Here is a 17,869-nt window from a genome sequence, read left to right on the forward strand (position 1 = left end):
ACTGGCTGGACGAGGAAAAAAAGTGTACAGAGTTATGAGACACAAACAAATAGAAAAGAAAAAGAAAAAAAAAAAAGACCCGCAGGAACATCAAATGGGGGAGAGATGACGACAGCTCGAGATTTTATTGAAATGAAAAAAGGGCATGCAAAATGATAATTGGAACGCTTAATAGGCGCCCGCCATGATGACACTGTAGTAGCGCCGACTCATCTCTGCCATTTGAAGAAGACGCGCATCTCCCGTGAGAGGCAGGCCAAGGACATTTGAGATATCCACCGTCTGTAAAAGAATTGTTAGCCGGTGTACAGTCGTCGGTGTAAAGAAGTAGCTTACCTTTCCATCTTCGTGAGCCGTCCAGTTGGCAACAGCCCGGCTCATCTCCTTGAAGGCCACCCGTTCTTCCAGCCCTTCCACTCCAGATGCTTGACCGATCTTCTCTCCCATCGTCACCAATGCATTGACAAGTCGGTTGAGTCGAGAGGCATCCCGCTTGCCATGCTTGGCAGTCACAAGATGAAGGAAGTCGTCATAGATGCCGCCTCCAGTGGCCCAGCCTCGCACTTTGCGCTCCGGGGCCTCGCCAAAGCCCCAAACCAGAGTCTCGAGCGTGGAATAGTCGCGCTCAATCACAGCGGTCGGGCCGACGATGCGACAGAAAGTGGCATGAGCATCGTTCCAGTTCTTGCCGCGGACAAGGCAGTCAACCTCGCGGGCTGCATCGCCAACGTCACGCGCGTAGAGGGCCTTGGCTACCCAGATCCACCCCTCAGGAAGCTGCAGATCTTGGGTGAGATATTGCCAAGTGGCGTCTGGGGATCCGTCCGGGGTGCTTGGTTCAGGTAGCCGGGACGCAAAACGTGCCAGAGTCTCTTTGACGGCACGCTCGCGGTCTGACTGCCGGGATAGGTGGAGCAGAACAAACAAAACTCGTTCAAGTTCACCACTGCAGCTGAGTTCCCAGGCATAGTCTTGCACCAACTTGTCTACTTGCGCAGCGTTTGCCTTGAAGCTCTCGTGGTGTCCAATGGTGGCAGCCAAGAGCTGGTGCAGCTGGAAGGACAATCGACTCGATAACTTATCTCCGGTCACGGACTCAGGCAGGAAAGCAGCCGGTAGTTCCAGCGCAGGCAGGTTTGAAGCGCCCACGGTGGTCGAGTAAAGCTTCAGCAAAACCCACAGTGGGGATTCGCGGCCCGAGACATCCGTCGTAGTTTGGGGCACCTGGGTGTTGTCTTGGTGAGAAGGATAGGGGAAAGCCGACTCTTTGCCGCTGTTCAGGTCGTTGAAAAATTTGGAAACAGCAACCTCAAGTGGCTCGTCATCAGTGATGGCGTACCACAATCGAAGACCGAATGCTTGATACCAGTCCAACTCGAATCGCTCGGTGAAAGTAAAAGACGATAACCGGTCTTCAAGAGCACCCCCGGATTTTCCCTCGCTGTGAAGCGCATTACCGGCCAGAAGTTCATACAACGCTCGGATGGGCTCGGTCATTTCTGAGTATACATTATGCTGGCGCCACATCTCAACTTGCTTGGCCATGTCCGCGCGCGAAGTGGGGTCTCGACCGACCTGAGCGAGGAGTGTCGCAAGATGGAAATTTTGACTAGCGATCAAGACATTGCATGCCTCCTCGACTCGGTGGGAGCAGAGCAAGTACACCGCACGCTCCTCGGCCGAGTTGGCCTTGCCCAGTGTGTGCGCATGTCTCTCGCGGATGATCCGTTCCCACAAACGACTCAAGCGGTCCTTTTTGATGCGAGGGAGGTATTTAGCCCGATGTTGCGCTGGAACGCCGGCAGAGATGTCATCTTCAATTTCATTGTTGAACAATATGTTGCTCAATTGCCAGACAAGGCGTTCTTGATCAGACGCTGTATTGCTCGATGACGCCGAGGCAAACTGCCGGAAATCGGCATTGGCCAAGCGCGCGAAAGGAATACCATCGACACGGGTTACAACAGACTGCTTGCTCTGAATATCCAGCATCTCACTGGATTCGGCAGTGTTCTTGAACGCGAGCAAGACAACATCTCTCTCTTCACTGGTGACAGAAAGTTGTGGCTGCCATCGATCGTCAGAGCATGCATCGCTAAGTCCATTTTGAACGCAAATGATAGAGTCCACGGGACCCCAGCGCGGCTTGAACGAGTGATGGAAAGCAAGATCGTCTTCGGTCAATTCATTTGACTCGCCAGCGAACGTCTTCGGAGTTTTGCTGTAAGGCCACTATGAAGAAAAGGTTAGTCCATGTATCGAAACACTTAAACATAGCAAGTCAAACAAACCTCAAAGCCTTTAGCAGCCTTCGCATTCTGTTCCTTGGGGGGACTCGTTACTTGCTGCTTGCGTGGCTGTTGAAACAACGAATTCATCAGGTCGATGCTCGTCGAGAACCCTTTCTGTCCAGATTCCGTGCCATTTTCTTTTGGTGAGCTCTCGTGGGACGACTTATTGGCAAAGGCATTGCGTTGGATTTCGCGCAGTGCATCTCGGTTCTGCTTCCTGGGGCTGATCGTTCGCTGCAATTGCTCGGCCCAGTCGTCACTAAGATCGAGACGAGCCTTGGGAGGTGTGCCCCAGGGCTTCAAGGAAGGGAGGGTGTCCTCGGTAAAGTGGTCGGTGCTTTTGGTGTTGTCCTGCTCCACGGTATGATGAAGGTTGGGGAAAGTACCCGCCATGTCCATTTCCTCACCCTCATACGATTCAACTTCTGACTCGCCAGAGTGCTGGCTCTCGGTGATATCATCACCTTCTTGCTCAGTAGTCGAACCCGTGGAGCCGTCCCCTAAAAAAGACTCGTCTTCTCCAGAAGCGGACTGCTCATCCATCTCCATGGCCTGGTTGCCAAACGAGCCCGGGACCATTTTGCGCTTTTTAAAATCGAAAGTGTCGTCATCAACCCCTCCCACCGAGTTGAAGAAGGGATCGTCAGTTGAGATGGTGGACATTTGCTCCGAGCCCACGGTACTGTCGAGGTTCGCGGGGGACTGAGCCTTCGGAGTCGGAGTGTCAGGAGCAGCACTCACAGTGCTTTGGTTATAGCTCTCACCTTCATCTTCATCGTCATCATAATCAAGGCCATACGTGGTAAAGTGGGGCACTCTGAAAACCCATGTGCCGGTTTCCGTGGCGTAATCGATAAACTCGGTGTTGACGACCTTTCTCAAGCGGTCGATATGTTTGTCGAAGAGAGGGCCGCTAGTGAGGGGCGTTGGGGACCTTCTGTCTCTGCCTCGGGGCCAAGAGTTTTCGATGCACAGAGTCGAGGGGACGTTCAATCCCTTACCCATCGGGGGCTTGATGGCTTCGTCTGGGTACACGGTGATCTTGCGCAGGCCGATGTCGACCAGTCCACCCAGGATGTTGTCCAGGTCAACCGTCGTCAGATCAACTGGCTCATCGAAGGTTACCTGACCGCATCGTTCACGACCGACAGTCAAGCCAACCATGTTCTTCTGCTGCTCGCGGCTCATTTTGTTGATCTCCGCGCGCGTAGGCTTCATCCAGTAATCGCCAGGCCTAGGGTCCCTTCCAGGAGAGAAGGTAAGCCGGGATGAATCGTCGTCAAATTCAATGTTTTGCGCGCCATCCTCAGGGACAACGGCGAGATCTCTGGCGGGAGTCGTCTTTACAGCACCACCGGCGCCATTGACCCCGTTGATAGTGCCACTTTTACGAATGGAGCGCAGGAATCCCAGCTCCTCTGGGGTGGGCTCTGCGCTTTCAGTTTCAGCGGGGACGACAGCCGCGGGCGCCATTCCGTCGGAAGAAGAATCAAAGCTAACCCTCTTCTTGCCCTTGTCCGTCGACGGGCCCGACTCAGCTGCGGCAGGGAGGGGAGCGGTAGGCGAGCTGGTTGAACGCGAGAAGAGATCATTCTTGACGCTCACGCTGCGGTCAATGGTCAGGCGCTTCAAGCTACTGCCCGACGCGCGAAGTGGCCCGGAGGAGACCGACGAGAGGGCGCCAGGCGCCAGAACGCTGTGGGAGTCTGGCTCAAAGCTGTTCCGTAGATTGCTGGTGGAAAAGCTCTTGCTGAAGCCGTTGCTACGTCCAAGGCTACCGCCGACACTTGCGCGTCCACTGAGAAGACTGCTGCCAAGTCCATTGGGGGTGTTACCGGCGCTAGAGGGAGATCCGTAGGTCGAGTACGAGAACCCATATCCTTGACGCTTTGGCGGCGTGATGAGACGATTGGCGGCGCTTGGGGCGATCTTGTAAACGGGCAAGGGAGTGCGCTGCTTTTGCTTGATTGAAGACGAGAGCGGCGTTGCCAATGGGCCGGGGCTAGGAGCACTTGGAGCGGGCAAGCCGGAGAAGATGGACTGGTTTCCATAGGGATTTCCGTCGAGAAGGGAGGCCTGCAAGCTCCCGGGGGCTGGCTGCTGCGGTTGCTGCTGTTGCTGAGGCTGGGCTTGCTGCGTGCTTCCACCAAAGAGAGAGCTGCCTAAACCAAGACCGCCGCCCTGCTGTTGCTGGGGCTGGCTGTTGCCAAAGAGCGAGCTTCCAGTGTTTTGACCTGCCGTACTTTGGCCACCGAACAAGGAGGACCCTGTGCCGCCAGCCCCGCCGAAAAGACTGGGCTTCTGTTGTTGCTGGTTCTGAGTGCCGCCGAACAAGCCGCCGGTGCCAGTTTGCTGATTCTGGGTGCCTCCTAAACCACCACCAAATGGGCTGGCGCCGGTGCCGGTGCCGCCGGTGGTATTGCCGAATAAGCTCTTCTGTCCTTGCTGTTGATTCGCGCCACCAAAGAGAGAGCTAGTTCCAGTTTGCTGGTTGTTGGTGCCTCCACCAAAGAGAGAGTTACCGGCCGGTTGCTGCTGGTTTTGCTGCGGGTTTTGTCCGAATAGAGATGACCCTCCGGTATTGCTTCCCGCGGTGTTGCCGAAAAGACCGGTGCCACCGGACTGCTGCTGCTGATTGTTTTGACCGAACCCGCCGAAAAGTCCCTTGTTCTGAGTCTGGTTCTGGTTCTGCGCTTGGTTCTGCTGGCCAAAGCCACCGAATCCCCCCGTGCCACTTTGCGGCTGCTGCTGCTGCTGCTGCTGACCAGCACCACCAAAGAGAGAAGAGGTGCCACCGGTACTGGCGCCGCCGAATGGAGATGCCGTGTTGGTGTTTTGCTGTTGTCCAAACCCGCCGAAACCACCGGTTCCAGTAGACGTTCCGCTAGCTCCGAACAAAGGCTTGTTCTGCTGCTGCTGCTGGTTGTTGTTGCTGCCGAACAAAGAGCTACCGCCGGTTCCACCAAAAGCGCCACCCGTGCCTCCTGATGTGCCGGCTCCAAAGCCACCCGTCGTTCCGGTCGTACCGCCAAAAGGGCTGGCCTGAGAGGTCCCGGTGGAAGTCCCCCCAAACAAGGAGTTGGCGGGCTTAGCAGCTCCGAACAAAGGGTTGGTGGAGGTAGAGCCAAAACCGCCCGTCGTCTGGGTCTGGCCGAAGGCCGAAGGCGCACTTGTCCCACCGCCGCCGAAGGGAGAAGCGGCGGCTCCTCCTCCAAAACCGGTGGAGGCGCCTTGTTGTTGAGCACCAAAGCCGGAGCCTCCAAAGGCCGAGCTACCAAACGCGCCAGCTTGTCCACTGCCATTGCCGAATCTGCGCCCTTGGTTGTAATCACCCAGTCGCAGCTCCTCAAAGCAGTACTTGCTGTACGGCTGCATGAAGGAAATGCTCTGGTAGTGGTTGGTCACGCTGCTGGCGCCGTCCTTCTCAGTGAATGCACTGAAGGGGGTGCTCCCGGTCCCATCGGACGGGGGGACACTCTGGAACGCAGAGCCAGTTCCACTGCCGAAGCCAGTAGTAGGAGTAGCCGTGTTACTTCCAAAGCCACCTCCCGAGCCAAACGCACCGCCGGTCCCAGCCGAACTGCCAAACCCTGTTCCTCCAGACTTGTTTCCAAAAATGCTACCGCCCGCGCCCGGGCTACCAAAGCCACCGGTGTTCGCAGAGGCTCCGAAGCCAGTGCTTCCAAAGCCACTGCCACCTGCCGTGGGGGTGGTACCGCTTCCGAACATGCCGCCGCCTGTTGATGTGCCAGTCCCGAACCCAGATCCGGCGGGCTTCGAGAACAACGAATTTGACTGGTTTTGGGTATTCGCTCCGAATCCTACATGTCGATGATTATTGTTAGCCTTCTTGGAATTAGATTGGTTATGGTTTTGCTTTTGTTGAGGCTTTGGTTGGGACTTTGGTTGGGGCTTTTGAGAGTTGGGTTGGGTGCGGTTAGAATTGGCTTTAAAGCGCGGGCGAGGGAGAGTGTGCATCCGGCGACGAGACATGACAAAAAAAATAAGAGGCGGAAAAAAGAGATGAGAACGAAGCACCAAGAAGCACTCCTCGGACGGAAGTTCCCAACGGGCGACGGCTGCTTTATACATGGTCTTTTTTGTCCTTTGTTTCCGGGCTGGTACAATGCCGGCTTTGAAACCAGGCTCTAATCCAGGGAATACAAAGGGATGGTAAAACGCCACTTGAGGGATTCGTCCATTGTTGGCGAGTCCAGGTCCGTAGGATTTCGTCCGTCCAGAGTTGAAGCAAGAGAAAGGACCGCAAAGCTCACGGGGATATAGTCATTAAGCACCTACCTCCACCGGAACCAAAGCTGCTGGAGTTATTTCCAAACAGGCCACTGCCTGAGCTTGTACCTCCACCGAAAGGTGACGAAGTAGATCCAAAGCCTAGATGACGGGGCAAGATGCTGTCAGAGACTGTAATTAAGCTGCGATCCTTTCTCTCATATCGCTGCTGTTACTCGTCGTCGAGGACTTCCGCGGGACATTGTCGGGTCGAAGAGTTTTGATCAAACCATCGCGGGGTCGACGTCAGGAGCACCAGTCGCAGCCGATAAGAAGGCCCAATAAGCGTCGCAACCAGGTTTGGAAGGAAACCAAAGTGATCAAGGCCAAGGAGAGAATGTAAACATGAAGGGATGAAAAAGCGACCTACCTCCGCCAGTACTTGTGCCTCCGAAGCTAGAGCCGGTACCGAAGCCGGAGCTCTGCTGATTGTTTTGTCCGAACCCTCCGAATCCGAAAGACATAACGCTGTTCGGTGATCCTGAGATCTATAGGTTCATCCGTTCAAATGTGGCCCGTGACCGAGAATTAAGAAGAGAAGTCGGGAATTAAAAATCGGGAGTATGCGAAAAAGCTGCGACTTGATAAAGCAGCTGTAGGCGAAGCTCTCAACTGGAAGCTCTAAGGGATCAGTCGGCGTCTGTCGAAAAGAACCCTCGACGCGCCCACGAGCACAAGTGAAAACGTTGTTTAGAGACTAATTTTTTTTCGCTCTAACCACCGAAGAGGGGGTCCAGACTAGCTATGGACGGACAGTCACCGCCAGAGCCAGAATGCACACAAGGTTCCAGGATAAACGCAAGTCGGGAGCGCGCAGGAAGGGGGGAGGGCGAAGGAGGCAGAGGGAAGAACTGAACAGAACGCGCGACGGTGAAGGGAAAAGATGGCTGCTGTCGGAAGGAATTGAAGTGGCTTAGTCAGGGGGGCTCTTCGCTTAATACCGCGCGGTGACAGAACCGGACGGCGCCTGAAGCGGACAGGCTGCCCAGCGCCCGTAAATTTCCGTAATCCGCCGGTTATTTCCCTGGCTGCGGGCCACGTGATGCAGATCGATGCCTGAATATCGGCCAGGACTGCTCCAAGCTGCCTAAACCTGAGTGACTACGAGGAAATTGTGGATATATCGCTCCGGAAGAGTCGTGACTGAGACCTGGAGGACCTCCCCAAGTGAGCTGGTAGTGAGTCACGCTGGTCAGACGGAAGTTCAAGTCTGTTGACTCAACGCGGACTACTCTCTTCCTACGATTCTAGACTGGCCTTTCCAGGCATCATCGCTGGTCACGCGATCAATCTCACAGATAAGAAAGCCATTGGAACAATCATAGGGAATAAATTGTATGGTATGAATTACACACAGAAACATCAACGGGAATCGGATCGCTTGTCAACATGACAGAAGGCGGGAATCACATAAACAATCAAGATGGAAGAATGCGCATCAATAACTCGCCATCAGGCATGATATCAGCCCAGTGGGAGTGGACATTCTCAAAGTGCCTCGCTCTCGGCGACGACGGCCCAAATTTATATATTTCCTTTTTTTCTCATTTTTTTCTTATAAATTTGTTTGGTTTCTTCATTAGTCATTTACTTCATTCTTGACTTCCTCTCTTTATTTGCCCCGAGCGATGTGAACCGCATCGATGATCTTGTCCACGACGGAGGGGTCCGACAGCTGCAAGCCAAAATTAGTCTCTGCATATCATAACCTCGGTTTGGAGGGAAGATGAAGCTCACCGTGGAAGTGTCACCCAAGCTGTCCTCCTCACCACTCAAGATCTTGCGCAAAATACGACGCATAATCTTGCCACTTCGAGTCTTGGGGAGGTCATCGACGACGAAAACCGCCTTGGGGGCGGCGAAGGGTCCGATCGACTTGCGGACCTGCATCACGAGATCCTTGCGGACTTGGTCGCTCGTTTCGTTGCCCTCTTTCAGGGCCACAAACGCATTGACGGCCTGGCCGGTAAGTTCATCGGCAATACCGACGACGGCGGCTTCGGCGACCTGGTCTAATGGACTGTTAGGCGGACAATCTAATCGTGAGGGTTGCTCATAATTGACTTACGGTGCTCAAGCAAGGCAGCCTCGATTTCGGCCGTCGAGAGACGGTGACCAGAGACGTTGACAACGTCATCCACACGGCCACGGATCCAGTAGTATCCGTCGTGGTCACGGCCAGCACCATCACCGGTGAACTGTTGTTGCCTATGCGTTAGCCAAAAGACACCCGGTGGGAATAAAAGGACGCGTCTCTTACGTAGTATCCCTTGTAGACGTTCAGGTAGGTGTCCATGTAGCGCTTGTGGGCGCCCCACACGGTGCGCGCCATACTAGGCCAGGGCTGCTTGAAGGCCAGGACACCCTCCACGTCGTTGCCCGAGATCTCCTCTCCGGAAACCGGGTCGATGATGGCGGGCTCGATTCCAAAGAAAGGCATCGAAGCACTTCCCGGCTTGGTCGGCGTAATGCCACCCAGCGGGGTGATGACGTGCGAACCAGTTTCGGTTTGCCAGTAGGTCTAATAATAACATCGTTAGGATCATGACCGTATAGTTATCGCAGCAAGCATGATAAGAATATACTCACGTCGCAAATGTGCGCCTCTTCCTTGCCGACTTTCTCGAAGTACCACTTCCAGACCTCGGCAGCAATGGGTTCACCGACCGAGCCCAGAATTCGCAGATGGGCCATCTGATGGTGAATGTGCTCATCGCCGGCTCTCTTGAGCAGACGCAGGGCAGTGGGCGCCACGTAGAATTGAGTGACCTTGTGCTTCTCAATCACGTCCCAGTAACGAGAGAAGTTGGGGTAGGCGGGAGTACTCTCAAAGACGACCGTGGCGCATCCCAGCAACAAGGGGGCGTACACCACGTAGGTGTGACCGGTGATCCAGCCAACGTCTCCACCGCAGAAGAAGCGGTCATCGTCATGGATGTCAAAGACGTATTTACCGGTCATGGCAGCGCCGAGCAGGTATCCGGCGGTGCTGTGCATGACACCCTTGGGCTTACCGGTGGAACCGGAGGTGTAGAGCAAGAACAGAGGGTCTTCGGAAGCCATCGGCTCGGGAGCGATGTAGTTGGGGTATTTCTCCACCTCCTCGTGCCACCAGATATCACGGCCCTTGGTCCAGGGGACCTCGGCCCCCGTGCGCTTGTAGACGAGAACGCTGGAGACATCGGGGCACTGCTTGAGAGCCTCGTCGACGATGCGCTTGGTGCCGATGACCTTACCGCCACGCTTGCCCTCGTCCGTCGTGATCACGACCTTGGACCCGGCGTCCAAGACACGGTCCCGGAGAGAATCGGAGGAGAAACCGGCGAAAACGACGGAGTGGATGGCACCAATGCGGGAGCACGCCAGGAAGGCAACGAGAGCCTCGGGAATCATGGGAAGGTAGAGCGCCACGGTGTCGCCCTTCTTGACGCCGTGCTGCTTCAGGACCCAAGCGACGCGGGACACCTCGCGCAGCAGTTCGCCATAGGTGATCGTGCGGCTCTCGTTCGGCTCGTCAGCTTCGTAGATGATGGCGACCTTGTTGGGGTCTTTGATGGCATGACGGTCGACACAGTTGAAGGAGGCGTTCAGGCGACCCTCGGGGAACCAGGCGCTGTCCCCGTTCTCTAGGGAGCCGATGTGAGTCGTCTGGAAGTCCCTCTCGAAGGTAAGAAGCTCGCGGGCCATGCGGGCCCAGAAGACGTCGGGTTTGCGGATTGACTCTTCATATAGCTTCTTGTACTCGTCCAGGTCTTTCAAGTGGGTACCCGTGGGGTGCTTGTCGTAGAATGCCTTGGGGACATGGAAAGTGTCGACTTCGTGGGCTTCAAGCACCTGTAGGGAATGCGATTAGCCGTGGTCCCCTTCGATCGATTTTCTCTCATCTTCCCACGGATCAACAACTTACCACAGACGGCTTGGGGGGTAGAACGGAGCCGTCAGACATGATTGCGATGTCAAGGATAGAATACTAAGTCGGATGGGGGAGGAAGAGCCGGGGAGGGACGAGAGAGAAAAAAAAAAATAGGGTGTGAACTGTTACGAGAATTAGCTTCGAAAGCGCTTCCCCACGGAAAGTGGCAAGGATTGGACTCACGGGGGAGGGAATTTAGTGAATTGTAAGCCGGGATGCGACGTAACTCCAGAAAGTAAAATTATCGCCGCCGAAGTGGGGTGCAGTTAATTATAACCAGGAGGGGGAGGGGTTGTGTTCGTCGGTCGATCCAGAGCCCCGAGGAAGGATTGAGGCGCCGAGAGGAGAGGGAGAGTAGTATCGTGAGGGAGGAGAGAGGAAAGATGCAAACGGAAAGAGAGGGGATGGGGATGGGGAAGAAGGGCCGTTATTTAATTTAATTGAGAACACTAACAGAACAATGTTGAGGTACCGCCTGTCCGCTCCAATTTGCAATGGAGACGCTCTGGATGGCACTAACCCATTCTTCCGGGCGACCGTGTGGGTTCTCATTGGAACGTCTGCTCGACGACCTGCGGCCTGCCTCCTACGCCGCACTGCCCGGAGGACGTCCTCTGTTGACCTGCATTAGGCGGCCTTCTAGCGACGTACCTAGTCGTTTTGGTCGTTTCCGATTCCGTTCGCGCCGTGCTGGTCTGGAGAACGGAGATACATCCTCTGATCCTATACTCCATACTACGGCGTACGTGCCAGTCTGCCCGATCGAATCTCCCATCTTCCCTGGAATGACCTCACACCCTTCCCCGGCGCCCAGCGATCTCAGGCCCGAGGAACCGGAAAGCCTGAGAGCGCATCTGACGCCTCGTCGTTGGCTCTGGCCCGAACGCGTCCAGAAAGGAAGGGCTCGGCCATGCGGGGCTTGACAGCCTCTCGTTTCCGTTGCTCCGGGGAAGAGCGTCCAGTCGATGATCCGCCGGATGATTGCATTGAGATGCCCCTTCATTTGTCGGCGCCATCCCGGAGACCCTCGTGTGTTCTCTTGGCCTTTCTCTTTCTCCGGATTCCCCAGGTTGTACAGGGCTGCCAGGTTGAAACCCGGCTCAGCGACTTACGAAGTCATAATTTCTCAGCTCCTTGTAGTCCCAGTTAAGACGCTATAGATTAATATCACCAGCCCCCGGTCTATATCGGCGCGATCCTTGTCTCCGGGCGTCAGACCGGGGGAGGACCAGTCCCGCATCACAAGAGCATCAGCCAAGCTGACGGGATCTCGTCACGCTCGTCTTGGTGCGGGGAAGCCCAGGACGAGCTGGTGGATGGTTGAACCAGAAACTTTGCCATTTCGCAGAGTCAAATCCCAGGCGGGTGCTGCCTGAGGCCGACCCGGGGTCTGGCCGAGTTAACGCCGACTGCAGATGGGGGAAGCCACTACGCAACTCCGAGCCATGGATCCGGCGATTGGCCATCATACTCCATCCGGAGGGGTTTCCAGCCATCCGTGAGAACACCGATTGTTATCGCCCGCCCTCGTGTCCTGATACTCTTGGTGCCTCTGTTGGGTAGGAGGAAAGTGGGAGGACGTGCTCGATGGGTCGGGGATCGTCGCCTACCAAAGGCAGTAAAAAAATTAAATCAGACCTGACAGCGGAATCGTCCCTCTTCCCACCTTCCTCGAATGTCGGTGACAGGACATTTGCTTCCATTGCCAATAGTGTGTTTTTTTCCTGAACGGGATAATCGCGATCCATCCTTTCCTGATGCCTATTCCGGGCAAATATGAAAGGGGCAGGTTCTACCGAATCGACGGAACCACGATTCAGCCTCAACTTCGGGGTGATATTGTCCTGGTCACATCCGGAGGACCTACGACCTACATAGTCCCCGTGACGAGCATGTTCGTCGATGCACCCTTACTCCGTAGGCTGTGTAATTCAAGATGCGACCGGCCAAAGCCAAATCGCAACGAAGCCGCCAAGCGCATCCCCACCACCGGAGGGACTGTGGGGAGCCTTATTGTGGGTGATGTTTTTGGTTGGTGTGGACTGGACTGTGGACTGTGGTGATGGTTCCCAACTGCCCAAGGGAAGAGTTCTGTTCCAGAGAACATCCATTATTGCCAGGACAGCGATCGACATTCGGCTCGTCGGCCTTGTTTTGCAGGCAACCGCGGCGGTCGCACGGAGCTTCGGTCGTGCACGCCCCGAGGTTACGGTTCTCTGGGGTATTTCGCATTTTTAAGCTTCCCTTCCCTTCATCCTATTCTCCTGCCATCCGTGACCTTCTCGGTCCCTCCATATTCGGGAAAGTCCAGGAACACTTACCCGAGGGCTTCAACTGAGGCCGGATTGCTGTCTGCTGGTCTTTTATTATGGGGCTTGTATGCCAGCCGGCGCGACAAACTCGTCTTTCATGCTACTCGGACTAGGCTGGGCATTAGCTTCTCCGGAGGATCCCTGATTGACGGTACTCGCTTTAGCCCGTCGACTTTGCGCCATCTTAGTGAGCCTTCGGGGCGATGTCGAGCCCACCGCGATGTTAATCCTTATCACGGATCAGTTGACTCGGGCACTACTCCGGAGTACGTACTTTACTGTGCCTTTGCGCCTCCGAGCATTGCCGTCTACTGCGACGTCGGGCTGCGACATGGTGGCTACTGCGACTGTAGCATAACCATCCTCCCCATGTCGATCCTCTCTTCTGAACTCTGGACTTTACAGCACCCGGTAAATCTTCGCCTCTCTTCAGCGTGCCGTCCACACCATCTCGTTTGTTTTATTTTATTTTTTTTTTCCCGGTCTCTGCCCTGTTTCACTCTGTGTTCGCTGCCGTCCCGAGCACCTCACCCACCGCTAACCTCTAGTGCATGAACCGGTGTGGAATTGCATTGCAGGTGGGTAGAAAAACTTCGACTCCGAAGCCTCCTGCCAGTGAAACAAGCGGCAGGAGAGTCAACAGACTCTGGTTTGGCCCCAGCGATGGGCCGAACGCACATTAACTAGTTTTATCTATCTGTCCATCTTTAATTCCCTTGTCCCTTCCTCAACGGCTGACAGAAGATTTAGCTTTTCTCTAGTGCTGCTAAATCGTTCCGCTCCGTCTGCTGCTGTCAATCTTAACCTCTTCACGAGGAAACTCGGTGTGTGATTTGAAATACTGTCGGGAGTGAACAAGTCACTCCGAAAAGTGATGAATTCGCTGTGGATACAACGCAAGCTTTTTTTTTCTTGAACAGCCAAGGCTCGTCCCGTGCGATCATGATTCATGGGTATCGGATGCGAGACGGGGACGGTCAAAATCACCGCGACCCTTTAATTTTGAACGAGTACGAGGCAAGACAGTAAGTGAGTTTTCATCTCGTAATCGGGCAGCCATGCACGGTCCAGGGGATTTTCCAAATGCCCGGAGCAATACGACTCCATTTTTATACGATTATACCATAATAAACAAACGGCCCTCGGTTGCAGGCTTCTCAAATGCATGACGCGCTTCGAATGGCTGGCAGATGTTCACGTATCAAATAGAAACATAATGGAATCATATGAAATGAGTAACAGCGCTTTTCCCTTCGTCCAGACACAATCTTCTAGTAAACCAACTAAGCCGTCCACTCCGCATTCCACCACGCCCCCATCCCCATCAAAAACACCACCAGACTCCCGTCGCGCACTATATCCCGGAACAAATTGAAATACAACCCCAGTCCGGCCTGCCCACTGCCCCGTTTCAAAAACACCCTCGCCCCCGTCATCACCATCTCCCCGGTCGTGAAGTACAGGAACGGGCTGCGCGCCGTGGCCGGCGGCGGCGGAGCCTCGCCGTACAGCGAGACCGACGACCCCATCAGGACCAGGAAGTAGACGCCCACGGCGATCGCAAACACCACGTGCAGGATCTTCCACGTCCAGATCGCCGTCTTCTCGGACTCCGTCTGCGGCTGCGATCCGCCCGGGAGCATGCTCGCCACGAACGGCGGCAGGCCCAGCGCTGTCGCGATATCCGCCTGCGAGATGGGGGGCCCGTTGCCGTTGCCGTTGCCTCCGCCCGGTGCCCCGGCTCCTTCACCCGCGGCCATCCCGCCCATGAGCGAGTTGAGGAGCTTCACGGTGGGGTCTTCTTCCAGGGAGCCTTGGTTGAATTGGTTGAAGCCGCCGCCGCCTTGGCTGCCGGGGGGCGGGCCGGTCTGGCGCAGGAGCGCGCGGAAGGCTTCTTGCTGGGCCTGCAGGGATTCGGGCGATTGGGCTTGGGTGTCGGGGAAGGGGTGGGTGGGCGCGATGCTGGGTTCTGGTTGATTTGTGGTGTCGGCCGGGGATGATGATTGCGTCTCTGGGCCTGGGGAGATCGACGCGGGGGGTTGAGGCGATGGCGAGGGAGATGGAGCGGCATCTTGTTCTTGACGTTCTGTAAGGTGCAGCTAGGGTTAGAAGAGATCGTTCGTTGTGGAAGGGACTCGGTGACGAGAGAATGGGGAAGAGGAAGAGGACGAGTCGAATCCGCACGTACCGGCAGCAGGGGTGCGTCCACTCATGCTGGTGATTTTATCCAGGCGAGCGGCACCACCTTCTTTGATCTTGGCCTCGCGACGCTCCCGACGCAGGCGAGCTGCTCTCTGGGCGGGGGATTCTTCAACGGAGGACATTGTGCCAGGTGTGTGTGCTGATGTCAACGTTGACAGAGACGTTGATTGTGTGGAGGGGTGCTCGACTCCTTTGGGTGAGTAAGCAGTTGATGAGCAGGCAATCAAGTCAGAGCGAATTCTGCTTGAAGATCCGGTCGAATCCAGGGAGTGCGGGCGAATGACGTGGATGGAGAAACAGCGAGATGGGGGAAATCCCGATCGTCAACGAGGAATTGAAGGCGGCCGTCGTCGGGTGGCCTGTGCGCTCGTCGGTGGCGGGTCTTACAGTCCCTATACTACAAGGTGAGCATTCAGACACTTTGGAGAGATGTTTTTTGAGGAGTGTCGCATTACATATCTGCCATATGAACTTACAAAAGATATCTAGTCCAATTAGATGCTACTGTCTAGTCCGAAGCTATACCTAGTACTCCCCATGGGATCAACTATATATAGCTCCGGACTAGTAGGGGTCCTTGAATTCTTCTGCAACCAGTAACCTGGCACTACAAAAATAGAAATCCCAGTATACTGCTGGTGAATTAAATGTCACCCTCGAATCGAAGCCACAAATAAATATATTCTTGACATGAGGAAATAACACAACCAACACGCCAGCATCGTTGCTTGCTAACCCTTGCGTCTGATTTGCCCAGAGACGCGACCACAACAACACCGCCAGTCTCTTGGGTCGCATTTCTTTTCCTCGATAAGCTGCCCACAGCCTGAGAATGCACTGCCAATGCAGCGCCGTCGTCATACTTTAGCGCTCTCTGGGCCATTCCATCATTGCTATTCTGGGTGAGCCAACGGAGTTGCTCGATGTAACTTCTGCCTTCCGACCCCGCAACTGTCCTCGTATAAGCTGCATTCCTGTCCCTGAATTTAATCTCGTCACGGCGTCGACTCTTTCCCTTCTCTTGGCGGTTTTTTTCTCGATGTCGACTTGACTATGGCCCGAAATCTGGTGAATCGACTCCTTCTAACCTGCCTCGCCATCATCTACCATTTCTCACTCGTCCACGCAAAACCCGTCCAATACTGCAAATTCGGATATGACACCAACCCCAAACATGCTGAGGTGGACTTTTGCATGGGTGTCACCATGCACCAGAATCAGTCTTCCGATGCCTACGACATGTATCTGAGCATGACCGTAACGCGAGACTCCGACCTTGGGTGGACTGCAATCGGCACGGGCCCCGTCATGGCAGGCTCGTTGATGATGATTGTCTATGGAGATCCCAACTCGAAGGAGCCTCCAACTGCCAGCGTCAGAACGGTGGAAGGACATCGCCAGCCCAAGCTTCTCACCAGCGAGAACGCGGATGGCGCGGACATTCGGATTCTCGAGACAAGCTGGGAGCCTGTCACTCACGACGACACCCCATCATCCTCACCGACCTTTCTCGCCAGAATCGCCCTCGTTTGCTATTCCTGTACTTCTTGGCCGGGTGTTGGCGACCATCCCATCTCGGCAACGGCAACTTCGCTCCCTTGGATCTGGGCATGGAACGATAACCAGAAGTTCGATAACTTCTCGAGCGATGTGCATCTCAAAATGCACAAGCACCACTCGAGGGACGGTGGATGGGGGAACTTCTACGTCGACATGGCGCGGTCTATCGACACTGCCGAGAATGCGCCCTCGCCCCCATCTATCCGGCCAGGAGTCCGGACTTTGGGCACGACGGATAAAACATCGACTGCCTTCACATGGCCAAAGCTTGGACCTGTCGCCCAAGCTCATGGCTGGTTGATGGGACTGGCATTCCTGTTGTTCTTCCCCGGAGGCGTGATTGCAATGCGGTCTCAATCTAGCCAAGCATTCAAATACCACTGGATCATCCAACTCGTCGCCTCCCTCTGTGTCGCCGTCGGAGCTATTCTCGGTATCGTCATGAGCCGATCGTTCAGATCCCCTCACCAGATCGCCGGACTCGTGGTGTCACTCATCCTCGGCATCCAAGGGGTTCTTGGCTGGCGACACCACATGGCCTTTCTCCGCATCAAGCGCCGCACCTGGATATCTCATACCCACATCTGGGGCGGACGGCTGATCATGATCGTTGGATGGGTGAACATCATCAGTGGCATGCTCCTGGCCGGGTTTGGGTGGTTCTGGATCGTCCTGATGTCCGTGGTACTCGTGGGCGTGGCAGTCGGCCTTACGTTCTGGGTTCGAGCTTTCACTAATCGCAAGCTGCGAAAGGGACGCGAAGGGTATGACGAATCCGAAGATGCTCTCATGCCCTGGAAGGCGGACCAAGAAGGGGAATATTTCGTGCTAGGCGAAGAGGAGGAGGAGGACTTTGTGCACGATGATGTGGAGCTGAGCGATATGGGTGATCCGGGTCATGGGAGAGATCGGAGTGGCCCTTATGATCCCATTCTTCGTAAGAGCGATGCAAATTAGCATTGGAAAAGAGATTTGGTTTATAGTATAGTCAAAGTGTTTGGAGAGAATTTCGCTATATCAGAATTCATTTAAAAGCTACTGGAGTTACTCAAGCCTGAACTTTGCGCAAAACCTACCAATTGGCACCGATCTGATAAGATGGAGCATGACAAGGAGTTCATCAGTAGCTCAATTTCTATGATTGGCCAATTAAGACCGCCTAGAAAGTGAGCAGCAAATAATACTAAATCCATTCATAAGACAAGATTGCGTTAGTTGCTAGTTTGGCTGCTAGCATGAATAAAGGCTTGGACAGGAGAAGTCCAGACCGGAAATATGAAACGTCATTGGACCAGGTTTCT

The 17,869-nt window shown here is 54.9% G+C and overlaps 4 protein-coding genes across 4 annotated transcripts; 1 reads left to right on the forward strand and 3 right to left on the reverse strand.

Moving 5' to 3' along the window:
• Positions 1 to 168: 168 nt before the first annotated feature.
• Positions 169 to 7,045, reverse strand: P170DRAFT_421646 (nucleoporin family protein; the record flags this gene model as incomplete). The annotated part of the gene is made up of 5 exons (XM_024847379.1): positions 169 to 282; positions 337 to 2,232; positions 2,292 to 6,112; positions 6,591 to 6,683; positions 6,952 to 7,045. The coding sequence occupies 5 exons, from the start codon at positions 7,043 to 7,045 to the stop codon at positions 169 to 171; spliced, it is 6,018 nt and encodes a 2,005-aa protein (XP_024710325.1).
• An 839-nt stretch (positions 7,046 to 7,884) lies between these two features.
• On the reverse strand, positions 7,885 to 10,877 carry P170DRAFT_432555 (acetate--CoA ligase). The gene is made up of 7 exons (XM_024848287.1): positions 10,678 to 10,877; positions 10,489 to 10,616; positions 9,171 to 10,415; positions 8,842 to 9,102; positions 8,650 to 8,779; positions 8,319 to 8,593; positions 7,885 to 8,256 (listed from the first exon to the last, which is right to left on the reverse strand). The coding sequence occupies exons 2-7, from the start codon at positions 10,525 to 10,527 to the stop codon at positions 8,194 to 8,196; spliced, it is 2,013 nt and encodes a 670-aa protein (XP_024710326.1). The 5' UTR covers positions 10,528 to 10,616; positions 10,678 to 10,877; the 3' UTR covers positions 7,885 to 8,193.
• A 3,019-nt stretch (positions 10,878 to 13,896) lies between these two features.
• On the reverse strand, positions 13,897 to 15,438 carry P170DRAFT_432556 (uncharacterized protein). Its single transcript, XM_024848288.1, has 2 exons — positions 14,995 to 15,438; positions 13,897 to 14,892 (listed from the first exon to the last, which is right to left on the reverse strand). The coding sequence occupies exons 1-2, from the start codon at positions 15,128 to 15,130 to the stop codon at positions 14,090 to 14,092; spliced, it is 939 nt and encodes a 312-aa protein (XP_024710327.1). The 5' UTR covers positions 15,131 to 15,438; the 3' UTR covers positions 13,897 to 14,089.
• A 271-nt stretch (positions 15,439 to 15,709) lies between these two features.
• P170DRAFT_432557 (cytochrome and DOMON domain-containing protein) lies at positions 15,710 to 17,623 on the forward strand. The gene has a single exon (XM_024848289.1). The coding sequence runs from the start codon at positions 16,062 to 16,064 to the stop codon at positions 17,523 to 17,525; it is 1,464 nt and encodes a 487-aa protein (XP_024710328.1). The 5' UTR covers positions 15,710 to 16,061; the 3' UTR covers positions 17,526 to 17,623.
• Positions 17,624 to 17,869: the final 246 nt, after the last annotated feature.

The sequence above is a fragment of the Aspergillus steynii genome (genome assembly GCF_002849105.1).
Source record: "Aspergillus steynii IBT 23096 chromosome Unknown P170scaffold_1, whole genome shotgun sequence".
Classification (NCBI taxonomy): domain Eukaryota; kingdom Fungi; phylum Ascomycota; class Eurotiomycetes; order Eurotiales; family Aspergillaceae; genus Aspergillus; species Aspergillus steynii.